At 43.2% G+C, this 14420-nt stretch overlaps 3 protein-coding genes across 5 annotated transcripts; 2 read left to right on the forward strand and 1 right to left on the reverse strand.

Moving 5' to 3' along the window:
* Nucleotide 1: 1 nt before the first annotated feature.
* LOC135643437 (uncharacterized) lies at nucleotides 2-2038 on the reverse strand. 3 transcript variants are annotated; one of them, XM_065160394.1, is made up of 6 exons: nucleotides 1773-2038; nucleotides 1612-1670; nucleotides 1455-1516; nucleotides 867-1325; nucleotides 585-786; nucleotides 2-364 (listed from the first exon to the last, which is right to left on the reverse strand). In XM_065160394.1, the coding sequence occupies exons 1-6, from the start codon at nucleotides 1918-1920 to the stop codon at nucleotides 191-193; spliced, it is 1104 nt and encodes a 367-aa protein (XP_065016466.1). In that variant the 5' UTR covers nucleotides 1921-2038; the 3' UTR covers nucleotides 2-190. The 3 variants fall into 3 exon arrangements, with proteins under 3 accessions (XP_065016466.1, XP_065016457.1, XP_065016472.1); XM_065160385.1 differs by having other exon boundaries at nucleotides 2-367; XM_065160400.1 differs by having other exon boundaries at nucleotides 335-473.
* Nucleotides 2039-2999: 961 nt separating this feature from the next.
* LOC103980811 (1-acyl-sn-glycerol-3-phosphate acyltransferase PLS1) lies at nucleotides 3000-10185 on the forward strand. Its single transcript, XM_009397321.3, has 11 exons — nucleotides 3000-3247; nucleotides 3619-3741; nucleotides 4899-4938; nucleotides 5064-5137; nucleotides 5327-5386; nucleotides 6121-6198; nucleotides 6416-6574; nucleotides 6783-6908; nucleotides 8939-9031; nucleotides 9181-9264; nucleotides 9726-10185. Exons 1-11 carry the CDS (start codon nucleotides 3167-3169, stop codon nucleotides 9930-9932), a joined length of 1125 nt encoding a protein of 374 aa, XP_009395596.2. The 5' UTR covers nucleotides 3000-3166; the 3' UTR covers nucleotides 9933-10185.
* A 195-nt stretch (nucleotides 10186-10380) lies between these two features.
* Nucleotides 10381-12814, forward strand: LOC103980812 (U-box domain-containing protein 4). Its single transcript, XM_009397322.3, has 2 exons — nucleotides 10381-12262; nucleotides 12400-12814. Exons 1-2 carry the CDS (start codon nucleotides 10976-10978, stop codon nucleotides 12469-12471), a joined length of 1359 nt encoding a protein of 452 aa, XP_009395597.3. The 5' UTR covers nucleotides 10381-10975; the 3' UTR covers nucleotides 12472-12814.
* Nucleotides 12815-14420: the final 1606 nt, after the last annotated feature.

Below are 14420 nucleotides of genomic sequence, written 5' to 3' on the forward strand. Positions count from 1 at the left end.
AGAGAAAAAGAACTTGATCTCAGGTATCATTTAGATCACATGCACATAATTAATTACACTTGTAAGTTCACATGTTTATTCTGCTACAGGCTGAATGCAATTCTTTACCCTATATAATTAAATGAATCAAAGGACTTAACAGAAACATGGACAGTGACCATAGTAGTCTCTTTGGAAAGCTCCATCAGAGCTACTTTACCAGATAAGTGCAAGGCTTTAAGAACCAAAACAAATCAGCTGAACTCCCTTCTTCAGTATCAGTATCAGCAGCAACAGCAGCAGCTCTGTTGCAATCTTCACCCTTCACAGGTAATCTTGCTGTCTTCTCCTCTTTGTCTTGCTCCATCTCCTGCTGGATCACCTTCTGCTGCTCAATCATTTCCAAAAGGTAATATTACTTACTCTTTCCAAAATTAGAGGCCCAAGAATATCTACATGTAGTTTACACCATACAGTTCACCACATGCAGCAACCTGAGGTGGCAGAAGTATCATTCTATAGATCATGTTCTTCAAATTCTGTGCTTACTTGCATGCTCTCAGTGTTAACTTTTAGTAGATGGTTACAGAGGTTGTGACACTTACCAGAGTTGCTGATTTCGGAGGCTTGTTGAGAGGGGATCTGCCTGTGGCAGTGGCCTTTGGATTCCTTGTACTGCGAATCGACGGTGAAGTGAACCGCTGCGGCGTTGGAGGATAAGCTCTTACTTCTTTGAGTGCTGTTGATTTCTCGATCTCAATCCTCACAGCCATTTTGCTGCTTTTCTTCACTGATGCATCGTCTTTCCTGCAGACAATCCTATGAGAAGAAGAGAACAGAAAAAAGCAAATTTTATTTGGAAGATGAGCTCAATACTTGAAAATTACTTTGGAGTCAGTAGCTTCGTATCCTCTGCTTCGGGAACGATGTCGGCAACCTTCTTGACCTCCTTCTTGGTCTCTTCTGCTGGAGTCCTCCCGCGTCCGATCGCCATCTTCTTGATCTCGTGGTAGAACTCGGAGATCTGATTCAAGATATCCTTCCCGGAGAAAAGATTGCTGGCAGACAATGTGCTCTTCAGCCGGGGTTGGGCCTTCTTTTGCTTGGGTTCCTCCCTCTGCTCCTCGACCTTCTTCTCGGCGCTCGACTTGATCATCTCTTTCGCAGTGTTACACCTCTTCGGAGCACCGAGCGGGCGGCTTGGACGTTGCGGTGTCGACTGATTCGGGTCTTGGTTTTCAAGATCCTCTCTGAACTTCTTTGAAGCGGCGGCTTTTGGCTTGTGAGGAGATACCGGCAGCAATGGAGCAGCGATCCCTGCTCTTCTCTTCAGGTTGTTCTCGTCTCTAGAAGACCGAACCAATCAAACGAAAAAGAAAACAAGCCGCTTTCACTCCAACATCATCGGAAGTAATAAAAAAACAAAGAATTCAACAGCAAGATCTGAGCTTTTGTTTAGATCAACATTTCATTACCTACGAGTGCCGTTCCTCTCACCGAGAGGCAGTCTCTCCGAGCTCGACCGCATCAGCTTCGCCTAGTTTCGTTCCAATCAACCGAACTTTAAGGAACAATCATACCGAAACATCTAAAGAAAAGGAAAAAAGGAAGAATCGGAGGATTCGCTCGAACCTTGGGGTTAGGTGTCGCCAAAAGCTTGAAATCTTCGGCGGTTTTCGGGTGCTTGCAATCTGGAAACAAAGAAAGAAAGAATGGAAATGTTCAAGAAGCTCGAGTTCTTGAGCTACGGAGAGGGAAAGGGAAGCGGTTCCTTGGGATAGTAACTGACGTACCTGGTCTGCAGAACCAGGCGTCGTCGTCTACGGGTGACGCGTCGGGAGCGGCGAGATCGAGCCACTTGGGGGCGTTGATGTTCTCGTAGGCCTCGTCGCGGACAGACCTCGACTCGATGTTCTTCCAGTCGATGTTGGCCGGCTCCATCCCTCGCTGTTCGACGGCTGCAATGAAGCGTGCGTTGAGAGAGGAAGGAACCGCTTCCAACCTGAAAGGAACGGGGAAGAGAGAAGCAGGGGATGGAGACGCACGACAAAGAACTCTCTAAACAAGAGAGTCGTTAATAAGGAGGGCTTTTGGGTTGCCTTGGAACCCTATCGAGTCCGTCGGAGTGGAACGTTGCTGCCGGTGCGAAGTTTTCGACCGTTGGAGATCTGGGTCCACTCGCGGGTCCCACCGTGACTTTTATTTATTGATTACTTTGCGGATCATCTGGGGATCGGGCGTGCTGATCCAAAGCAAAATAATACACATTAAGTAGATCAGTTGATCATTGGAATATGATATCGAAATTTTAATTCACATCGATGTCCATCAGATCGAACGATCTCTCTTCTTTTTTGTGATGTAGAAATCATTATCAATTGCAAGCGTTTAATTTCCTTTTAATTTTTGGTATAATTTACAAAAATAATTCTTAACAGTCACGGTTCGCTGCCGTTGGATGAGAATGCAGTCGACGGAACATCAAATTCCTCACACGAATCCTAAAGCCCAGAGGCCACCTCTTTCCACGGTCGGCAAACCACGGGCGTCGAACGTGGCAGGCGGCGAGCCTTTGGTGGATGTGTCGGTCACGTGCTTCATGAGTCAAGCGGCCGCAATGGTGAAACTTCGACGTCGTCTCACGTGACAAACGTATGTATACACGATACAGCGAGGGACCGTACGCCGGTACAGAATTATCTCTTTATTGGAATTATGATTTAAGATTTAGTTGATGATTCATTGTCCTTTATATAACTCCCGCACCCGATGATATATATGCGTGCATAAGTATCATATACTCTTTCATGACTGTTATTAATTATTTGCATCCGATAAATTTATTGGATATAAACCCCCGAGTGGGGTCCCACCGTTCTCCAACGGGCCAAATGGGTCGGCAGGCCGCAAATCACACGCCACCTGGCAAACAATTGAGAACCGTGTCTCGATTTGTTTTCCTATATAATTCTCCGTGTTTTTTTTTTCTTTCATTTCCTTTGTTTTTCTTTTTTTCTTTTTCCTTTTATTTTGAGGCATCCGGAACTTGGGGACGCGCGTTTATGTAGCGCACGGAGAGGGAGCGCCGAGGACCGTAAGCTGGCAAAGAAGTGGAAAGGGGGAAAAGAAGGCCCCAAATCCTATTCCTTTCAGTAGTTGCTGCTCCTCCTCTCGCTGGATCTCGGCCATGGCGGTCTCCGCGGCGCTAATGGTCGTCCCCTTCGGCCTCCTCTTCCTACTATCGGGGTTGATCGTGAACGTCGTTCAGGTACGCCGCCAGACGTGGCGAAGAATAGAGGGCATGGAGCGGCCCGGTTTTCTTTCTGTTTCTTGGGTTTCTTGTTTGAACCCGTGCGCGTTGGGGCTCCGGTGGAACTCTCTCGGATATGATGTCGCTGATTTGGTCGGTTCTTTTAGGTTTTAATGTTTCCTTCTCAACGATCATGATCCGAGTGGCTTATTCTTTTAAAATTTACATTTTTCTTCATTTTTAATCTTCTCGCCTTTTTTCTTTCCGATCTGCTTATTGCTGGTGGTGAGGTTTATATTTGTGTAGATTTCCTAAAGATTTTAACTTTGGGGTGTTCAAAATTTTCCGCAACCGTGCTCATTTTCCGATCCTTGTTTTTATCCCTGCAGGCTGTCTGTTTTATTACAATACGGCTTTTTTCCAAAAGTCTTTATAGGAGGATTAATAGAGTGCTGGCTGAGTTACTGTGGCTCCAGCTTGTTTGGCTTGTTGATTGGTGGGCTGGTGTTAAGGTAATCCTTAAGTGTTCTTAGATCCCATTGCATTTGTTGATTCTTTTGGCCGTTGTAGAGCTTGTTCAATGTCTGGTCTGCATGATGTATTGTGCTCCCATTGAATTTATTGTAGTTTTTAGGCTCCGATTGTCAGGGAGATTTGAAATTTCAGGATTTCCCCAATAGTCCCAAGTTGGGAACCAACTTTGATCCAATGTTGCATTTTACTGAAATCCTGTGTATCTTTGGAATCTCATAAGTTCCAAGTTATGGATAATGAGATATTAGAAGTTTCATTTGTACCTCTGGAACTTGAATCCAAAATTTCAGGCAGCTGACTGGAAACTTGAGCCAGTGGTGGCATTGTAAAGGTGTTCAGAGAGTCATAGTTAAGAGTGCTATATACACATGGTTTTGCCATCTCAAGCAAGATATTGACTGTTTCTACTTATAGAGGTAGCAGTAAAGAAGTGGATCTAGAATAGAGGAGACTTTCAAAAAGTTGTTTTGGTTAATCCATATTATATACTACACAAAAATTGTTTAATAATTGTTTTTGAATATTAATGAATAGTGAACTTCATTTTTATCAGAATCACTCTACCTCTGATGATTTGGGCTTTTCTTCCTCCAGTCAATTGATTTGAGGAATAAAGTTGGTCAAGCTTTCAAAATCTATATCTGTGAAGATGTTAGGAATTCCTAGCATCACTCCCTTTTCAGGTAGTAAAAGGGAAATTTTCAATATTATGATTTTTTTCACACCTGTACTTTGTGGCCTTGTTATGTTGCTGAAATTGTGACAAGATGTAAGTTACCATACCATGCCAGCTTACTGTCTGCGTGCTTGCTCCTCTTATATACTTGTAAATGTATGAATTTCAGGCTTCTTATCTTTGCTTTAATTGAGTTGCAACACAAAATGCTCTGGGTTATAGAACATTAACAACATAATTGTTTGTTGGCTATGAGTACTGCTGCAACAAGCTCCTATATCTTGAGTTTGTTTAGTGGAGTCATGGTGGATTTAATTTGTGCAAATTGTCATGTTAGTTTATAGTAGTAGTTATATTTATTATCTTAAAGACTCCTGCATGGAACTGATGAAATGTTTCCTAATGCATCTATCTTTTCTTTGTAAAAAAATATATATGTGCTCTATTTCATGGTTGCAGATTCAGGTATATGCCGATTCCAAGACATTTGAATCAATGGGTAAGGATTGAACTTAAAAATTCTAATTACAAATGCTTTTCTATGATCAATGTTGAGTGTTATAGTTGTTTAACCTCAAAATATAAAGTCAGTTCTTGTCTTGAACTTATATGAGGGAAATACAGGTGAAGAGCATGCACTTGTGATTTCAAATCACAGAAGCGATATTGATTGGCTTGTTGGATGGATTTTAGCTCAGGTGCATATACTTTTATTTTCATGGTAGACAGAAATGTACAGTGAACTCGTTGGGGTATGATATTTAAGGCCATCATGTTGCCTTTACTGGTTGCAATTTGCAATGTCTCATGCATGCGAGAAAGCAGTAGTCCATAGACTCATCTGTATCTTCTCCTTGTTCATGTGGTTATTTAATTGTCTACCTCAGCGTTCAGGTTGTCTTGGTAGTGCGTTAGCTGTGATGAAGAAGTCATCGAAGTTCCTTCCAGTGAGTATAATTATATATGCTTTATTCTGTTTTGTCAATCAATAAAACAATTCTGTTACGTCCTCTTTTATGTTCCGAGGCTGATCTTTGCTTTTATTCCTACCAACACATTCTGGTTGTGTTTAGCTACTTAATATTTGGAGGTTGAACATTCTTCATTATTTATCTATCCTAGATAGTTTTTACTAAGTCATTTTAGATTGCGTAACATCTGCTTGCTTTGCTATTCAATATTTATTTTCATATTATGCACCCTATGACAATCATGCTGCAAGGAAGTATGTTAAATTCAAGGTTTCAAATAACGGTTGGACCGGCACTTGTTGACTGGTATATACCGGTCTGATCAAGGATTAGTAGCAAACCATATAGGTCGGTACCAATTGGTATTCAAATTCTTTTATTTTTATTTTAGGAGATGCTAGACAGGTATAGATTGGTATATTGTCCAGAATTCTGGTACCTTACTGGTCCAACCAATTGCCAAAACTGTTATTGGAATGAGATTTAAATTCTTGGCTAAATTATTGTTTTATTTCGATACTATATTTGCCATATTGTAAGATACATGCGGATTCATAGATATGACAGAAAGTTGATTCTAGCTTTGGCATGACAAGTTTGGAATAGTTATTCAAGTCGTCATGGTGATGTACTTTTACCCTGTACATGGCTCACCTATGTCAATCCTAATATAATTATTCTGATTATTGGTCATGCGACTATTTTTCCAGGTTATTGGTTGGTCAATGTGGTTTGCTGAATATCTCTTCCTGGAAAGAAGCTGGGCCAAGGATGAGACCACATTGAAGGTATTATTCCCTTGCTGAATAGTGCAGACCTCTGCAAGCCAGCGCATGCTGTGCTGGTGGGATTTTAATGCTATGCATGGCCAAATCTTCATGGTACCCACATGTGATTGTGGTCTTGTAATATGAAGGCACCTATATTAATTGCTGGCCTGAATTCTTATATTCCACTGTAATTGAATCTGTGTTTCTAATTCTTTGTAATAATCATAAAACACAGTTGGGTCTGCAAAGATTAAAGGATTTTCCTAGACCGTTTTGGCTGGCACTTTTTGTTGAGGGGACACGCTTTACTCCAGCAAAACTTTTAGCGGCACAAGAATATGCAGCTTCACAGGGTCTGCCAACTCCAAGAAATGTTCTGATTCCACGTACTAAGGTTGATTTTTTTTGTTGACAGTAATGTTTGTTATGTAGGTTGCGTTATGTTAGACTAGTGTCATCACCTAATCAAAGTGGAGTAACAATCAAACACAATATTTTCTATGAGATTTCCACAATACAATGTTCTCATAAGAGCATTCTATATTTGAAGAATTTCTCTGACTTTGATGAATATGTATTGATGCCTTGAATCTGAATTTCAGGGTTTTGTTTCAGCTGTAAATATCATGCGGCCTTTTGTTCCTGCCATATACGATGTAACAGTGGCTATTCCAGCTGATCAACCTTCACCAACAATGCTCAGAATTCTGAAAGGGCAATCTTCAGTTGTAAGCAACTAAGCATTGGATTTTTTTTTTGAATTGCTGTAATATTCTCTTAATTTATGTTTTCTATTTGCAAGTCTTGCTTATTATGTATTGTGTCTATTAGCAAAATCTTCCTATTGTTTGCTTTTATATATGCTTACTCTATGAAATTGTTTGTTTGTATTGTTGCACTTGGACACTAATTTATGTTTATTTTTTCTTTGAATTCACACAAAATATAAAATCATAGATTTTTACATTGAGTTTGAAGGATAAAAATAAAGATTATAGATATTATGTAAGAGACACATATCTTTCATAGATATGTGTGTGTGTGTGTGTGCAATTTTATGATTGATCTTGTCTGGTATGCATGATATTAGAACTATTTGGTATTTGGGGACACATCAATTTTTTAATACAAATTTGTGCCATCTGCATGTTGACTAGTTTGTAATGTCTTTAAAGTGCATGTTGTGTTTTACAAATGTTTGTTTGATCTCTTATGTGGTCACTGTTTGGAAAAGATTATGGAAGTTACTATATGATCATTTGAGTGAGGATTTCAATTTCTTTCCCTGTAATTTTGACTTCCTCTTTTGGTCCCCAGAATCATGAGGCAGAAAATCATGTTATTGTTATATATTTCAACTTCAGCATACTGTGTGCCCTCATGGAAACAGGCTATCTAAATAAGGAGCTCTCTATTTAGTAAGACGGCATATATTGGCCCTCCCCATATCCCACATTAATAGGAACGTCGTGCACTATGTACACCCTTTAGCATATTGTGTGGTCACTTTTTCTAAACCAACAGTTTAGAGTAGTATGGTAGTAAGCTAAAGAAGACTGACCTGATATAATATTATGAATTAAGGTTTTTTGTGGATTTATGCATTAATTTGATATATTTTTTCTATTGTGCCACCAGTTTGGTGCAATAAGTTGTTTTATTATGTTTTTATATGCACTTTCTCAGTTTGACTCTGATTTTTAGTGAAATATCAAGTGTTGAAAGTGAGTAATAAACCAGAGAATACAGCAAGTGTCGTTTTAGTTTTAAAGTGGCGAGTATCCTGTCAAGTATTTGAGATCTTTATTCCGAGTACGATTTGCTTTGCAATGAGGATTGACTAGCTTCTGGATATTTTAATTTAAATGAACCCTTAATAATGACATCATGAAATTGATTCTATATTAAGTTTTGCAACAAGCCAAAATTTCATCAGGCACTCTTGCTATAAATTTTTTTGCACTTCTCTAAATCCATATCATTTAGTGACTGCAGATTTTCATCTTTAGTTAATGCATTTCGTCGTGTGAATAAATTTTGCAAAATGTTACTCATTTTGCATCAGGTATCTACTTTGTTATTATTGTAAGAAATCATGAGGATGATGGTGCTGAGAATAGGATGATATCATTCTATCAAACTTCATGTTATGCATTTTGTTTAGATTCAGGTTTTGTTAGCAGTAATCATACTACCATTAGCACCCTTATGAGAAATTTGTTACTTTATTCTGGGCAGTGTTGCCTGGATCATGACATTCTTAAGCAGAAAGCACTTACAAGAACTAAGAAGTGTCTTGAACATGTATTTGGAAAAAGTATATGCAAATCAGTCAAGCAGTTTAATAGAGTTTGGGAAAGATGTTACGATCAACTTTGCTCTGGATCCCTATACTTATTTGAATAAGTTTTGTTAATTGATCGGCCTTCTAGGAGCTTCTAGTTCATGTTTGTCTTATCTGACTTCTATAGGGTCATTTACAAATTCCACAGGTTGCTGTCATTTTATTCCTACATGATATGTTATGCGGGAATCTTCTTATCTTAATTTGGTGTAAGTCCATAAGATTATGGTATCAGATTACTCTATGATGAGCTTTTTTTAAGCGTTGTGTTTGTGTTTGTTTAATGGGCAATATATTCTTCTGATGTTTGTTCGTTTAAATTCACTAGTGGATGATGGAAGAGAATAAAAACCATGTTTGCAGTTTGCATTAGCATTTTGCAGTGCTATATTCTAATGCCTACTTTAAACACAGGTACATGTCCTCATAAAACGGCATGCTATGGCTGATATGCCTGAAACAGATGATGGAGTAGCACAATGGTGTAAAAACTTATTTGTAGCTAAGGCATGTCACTTTTCTTCTCTGCGCTTACTGTTAGGTTTAAAAGCTTCTGTTTGATTGCAGGGCAAGATGTGCAATGTTCCTGCTGCTTCTTTATGATTTGATTTCCCATATGTTATCAACCAATTTGTTCTCTTGCTTCTATTGGACAGGATGCTTTACTAGATAATTATATATCAGAGGGCACATTTGGCGTTGAACAAAGACAAATTGGTCGACCTTTAAAGTCCTTGCTGGTATGTCATCGAGGCTTCTTTACAAGTTTCTGGAAGTACAAGCAATACAAAATTCAATCAGAAATATCTTTTCTTCATAAATGAGTTAAAAGGCTATTTTAGACATCAAGTTCTGGCTGTTAAATGCAGTTTGTTCTGCAATCATACTTTAAGCATGCTGCAGTTTGAAATATTGACTTCACTCCATACTCAATAGTCTAGAAGAGATCTATGGTGAAACCACTAACATGAAAACCACTGCTGATAGAAGAGTTCTGCAACTCCATATTCATGTCTTCCTGCTTGATTGCTTATCCTTTTTTTTTTTTTTTCATCTGTTTACATTTCATTTTACCATAATTGTTCACACTTCTCTAATATGCAAGTTATAAATTTGCATGGGTTGAATAAATCGACATTTAATTCTGAAAAAATCACTGCATATGATTTTTCGTGTTCTCTAAACAACGTGGATCCTCCAGGTGTTTGCATTTTGGTCTTGTGTGCTATCATATGGTGTATTCAGATTCTTCAAGTGGTCAGAGCTCCTGTCGACGTGGAAAGGAGTCGCGATATCAACAGCGGCACTATTACTGGTCGTAATAGTTATGCACATCTTCATTCTATTTTCCCAGTCAGAACGCTCGAGCACAGCAAGGGCTGCACGAACTCGAGCGAAGAAAGATTAGTGCACTTCCCAGAGGTAAAAACTACTCAGCAACTTATTATGAAATGGGAAACTTGAAGCACTTTTCCTTGTTATTTGCAAAGTCACAACCAGAATGCCACTAGGATGTAGACTATTGTTTGGAATTTGTTGTTGCACTTCCATTTTTTGGTCCTAGGCACATATTAGAGAAACCTCGTCTTTTTCCAATTTTGGTCCTGCAAGTATTATTGAAGACCTGGGAAGAAATTTTTGTTATATGCTTGTTATCTGTCTGACTGACTCTTTTTTTGTCTCATTATGAAATCTGATACAATTCAAGTTTTCTAAGTAAGCATGATAGCCATCTGTTTGGACTTGAGTGTTTCTCAAGTGAGTGGCATCTGAAGACATCATCTACACTCCTCAAGGAATCGGTCTGTCTCCGTAATCTCGTGAGGGCCTGTAGAAGATCATTGCAATCTGATCGAGAAATGGGCCGGACCCAATTGGGCCTTAGCAAGGTGCTGCATGGCCCAATATAGCGTAGTGGTTGAACCGCTGTCACGATAAAGATGCCGATGCCAACGGCTGCGATCAGCCCTCGTCATCAGCCCGTCAAATAAAGGGCGCGTGCCAATATGCCAGCTGTAGTCGAACCAGGCACGCTGATACGGACTCGGCCGCCCGCCAAATCCAACCCCACCCACGACTCGCCACGCGTCGTCCATCCGTCGACCCATTCATCCATCCAACAACGCCCCGTCGCGACGCCTCCCCCTCCGTGGGCTCTCTTTTATCATCTCCCTGTACCGAGAAAGGACGACGAGGCGCTCATTTCATAGCGCTCGCTCCAAGACCGGCCGTGCTCCCGAGCCCCACGAGGCCCCCCGATTCTTGTCCCCGAGCGTGCCCTCAAGAATTATTACGCCCCCTCACCAAACGAATCAAAGCATTCATCCCTCCCTCTCCGAGCTCGAGCTCTTCGCCTTCCATGGATTCGTTTGCCAGTCCTCTTCACCTCAACTCCTGATCCGTCTCCACTCTTCCGGCGGTGGTTGCATCTGCCATCGGTGGTCGATCACCATGGTCTCTCTGGCCGACTCCTCCCAGAGCCCATGCGCCTCCTCCGCCAGGATCCAGCGCTCCCTGGGCCGATCCATGCGCACCATCCGCTCCAATCTCTTTCGGAATGATCCGCCCCCCGTCGCGTCCCCGTCCGCGCGGTCCGGCGCCGTGTCCGAGAACCTGACCGACTCCGTCGTCGACTTCCAGCTCCGGGAGCTCGCCGTTGGACCCCCCCGGCCTTCCGACGCCAAGTCTGCTGCCTCCTCCACCGAGTCGGCAGCCGAGCTGTTAGAGCTGTCGCGGGACTTCTCCGACTACTCCAGCTTCAACTCCGACATCTCCGGGGAGCTCCAGCGGCTGGCGTCCATACCCCTGACGGAGGTGCCCCCGAGCCCTGCGACGTCCGGGCCGGTCGACATCGAGGCACTCGTGATGGGGTTTGGTTCGCCGTCGTCGTCGTCGTCGGAGATGCTCGAGAGCGCTTCGGTCGAGAGCGTGGAGCCGGCGGTGAAGGCGTGCGTGGAGGGACTTGGGTCGCCATCGCCGGAGGTGAAGCGCGCGGCGGCGGCGGGGATTCGGCTCCTGGCGAAGCACCGGTCGGACTTCCGGGCGCTGATCGGAGCTTCGGGGGGTATCCCGCCTCTTGTGCCGCTGCTGAAGAGCACAGACCCGGCGGCGCAGGAGAGCGCTGTGACGGCGCTGCTGAACCTCTCCCTGGAGGAGGCGAACAAGGGCCCCATCACGGCGGCGGGGGCGATCAAGCCGCTGGTTTACGCGCTGCGCACGGGGACTGCGGTGGCCAAGCAGAACGCGGCGTGCGCGCTGCTGAGCCTTTCGATGATCGAGGAAAACCGGGCGACCATCGGAGCGTGCGGGGCGATCCCACCGCTGGTGGCGCTGCTAGTCGGCGGGACGAGCCGGGGGAAGAAGGACGCTCTCACGACGCTGTACAAGCTGTGCTCGGCGCGGCGGAACAAGGAGCGGGCGGTGAGCGCGGGGGCGGTCCCCCCGCTGTTAGAGCTGGTGGGCGAGCGCGGCGGGGGCACGACGGAGAAGTCGCTGGTGGTGCTGGGTAGCCTGGCGGCGATACCGGAGGGGAGGGAGGCGGTCGTTGCGGCTGGGGGGATTCCGATGCTCGTGGAGGCCATCGAAGCGGGCCCGGCGCGTGGGAAGGAGTTCGCGGTGCACGTTCTGCTCCAGCTCTGCGCCGACAGCGCCCACAACCGTGGCCTCCTCGTCCGCGAGGGCGCCATCCCACCGCTCGTAGCGCTCTCGCAGTCCGGCTCCTCGCGTGCCAAGCAAAAGGTACGCTCCACCCTCCCTCCTCCGCTTTCCTCCCGACGGCACACCGCCTTCATCATCCTCAATCTTCTCTTCTTCCATTCAACACTCCGAAAGAGACTCACATCGCTGTCTGTGGTTGTACACAATGTTAAACACAGGCGGAGATGCTTCTCGGGTACCTGCGGGAACAGCGGCAGGACGGTGGGGCGACGCCGGCCCCGGCGAGGTAATTCGTGATCGGTAACATGGCAAAGATTACATTTTTCCCGTACAGAAGCGAACCATTTTGGTCTCTCTTCACTGTGAATGAACCAATCAGAGTCTGGATCGGGGTCTGTGGTGTCTGGTGTGAATGCTGGCTTCCAGGTTACGATGACGGGGTTAATGTGTGTGGGTGGTGGGGGGCTTTGGGGGGGACTGTAAGATACTTGCCGGTCGCAAAAAACCTCTGGTTTTGGTGTGTCATCAATCAAAATTGCTTCTTTCGTATGCTGTCAAATTGGGTTTTATGAACACTTGATCCACCAGAGTTCAATCGATCGACAGAGCTGACTGGAAGCAAAATTCTTATCATGGCACTGAAAGCGTGCATGTTGCGTAGCTAACTTTTCAGCTTTGCATCTTTGCTTTTTCCACCATACTTTATTCATGGTCAGAGGTTTGAAAACAGCGTTGGGCATCCACGGGCGACCTTTTTGTAGCTTCGCTCGCTGGGAGAGCTCAAAAGGGGCGGCAACTCACATCGCCTCCACGCCATCGGAAATTAAAATGAAGAGTTCGCCGCCTACGTAAGACGACATCGTCCGAAAGCAACGCCGTGGTCTGCGCTATTCGTCGAACAGTTGGTGTGCGGAACAAGCAGCAGCGTTCAGGAGACACGAACGGGGCGTCGTCCACGATAGTTCGGTATCTCGACGAAATCATCGCTAGTGTGCGCGCATGAGTTTTTCTCTCTTTGTTCGGTAGCATCCAACTGTTCGACGAAATAACATCGAGAGGTGGCCTTCAAGTAGGTAGTGATCGCTTCTAATGTTAGTCGATCATCTACTTGGGAGAGCATTTTATTGGGTTTGGAGAGGACAAAGCAGGAGGTGGTGGAAGCGTCGGCCGCCCACCTAATCAACCACTGGAATGGACTTTTTCTGCATCTCCTGGTTTGCCGTTTTAAATTGCAAAGATCGTTTTAATAGAATTATTTTCTAAGATAGGAAAGATGACATTAAAAATATGTGTTGTTTCAATATTTATTAAAAAATACTAAAAAAGAATGATAATTTACCTAAGGAAGCCTCCACTACTTACTTTCTAACTGATAACATTCCTTTATCAAAAAATTAGGGGGAGAGATATTTTTTTTAATCTCAATTTTACTCTTCTATTCCAATTATTATTATTTTTTAAATGTGACAAGAATTTTACCCCCTCATCCTCTCCTCCTCTCTTTTCTTTCGACTCATGTTCTTTTCCTATCCTTTTCTCTTCTTCCTCATCTTGTAATGATGATAGAGAGATTACGAGGGTCGACAAGTAAAAATGTGACGACGGAGAAGATGAAAAAAAAAAGATGGAATATCAGAGTAGTCCAATTTAGTTTGATTCGATTAAATATAAAATTATATATAAACCTAAATAATAAATGACACATTTACCTATTTATCAAAGAGTATGGCTTTGATAAATTCTCAATAAAAAAGTGTCCTCTGATAAAGGCATTGCAGCAAGACTCATAATCAACTATCCCTTCTCGAAAACAAACACTATAAATAAATAAATAAATAAATAAATAAAAGAAGAAGAACTATTCTACTTAACTTTCATGTTCTCTCATTGGTCAGCCATCCTTGCTTTTTTAGAGATATTAGTGGATATGTGGTCTATTCCAGACCTAACACAACAGTTTTGATGGTGATAGACGAAGATTCTCGTGCAATTGGGTCAGCCAAACCCTAAAACAGTAAAAAGAGGAACAATTCTCGTGCAGTGATATGAGTGAGTGTATGGCATCATTGGTGGCTGAAAACGATTGGAGGAGTAGGAAGTGGTCAAGATCAGAGGGTGAGTAGCACTTTTAATAGTGTCGATTCCTGGCACATCTCCTGCCACCCAGTCCGAGTCTGGTTGGATCACAATGGTTGCTCATCAAAGGTTGATTGCATCCCATCCCATCCAAATGTTGATT

This window comes from Musa acuminata, chromosome BXJ1-4 (genome assembly GCF_036884655.1).
Source record: "Musa acuminata AAA Group cultivar baxijiao chromosome BXJ1-4, Cavendish_Baxijiao_AAA, whole genome shotgun sequence".
NCBI lineage: Eukaryota > Viridiplantae > Streptophyta > Magnoliopsida > Zingiberales > Musaceae > Musa > Musa acuminata.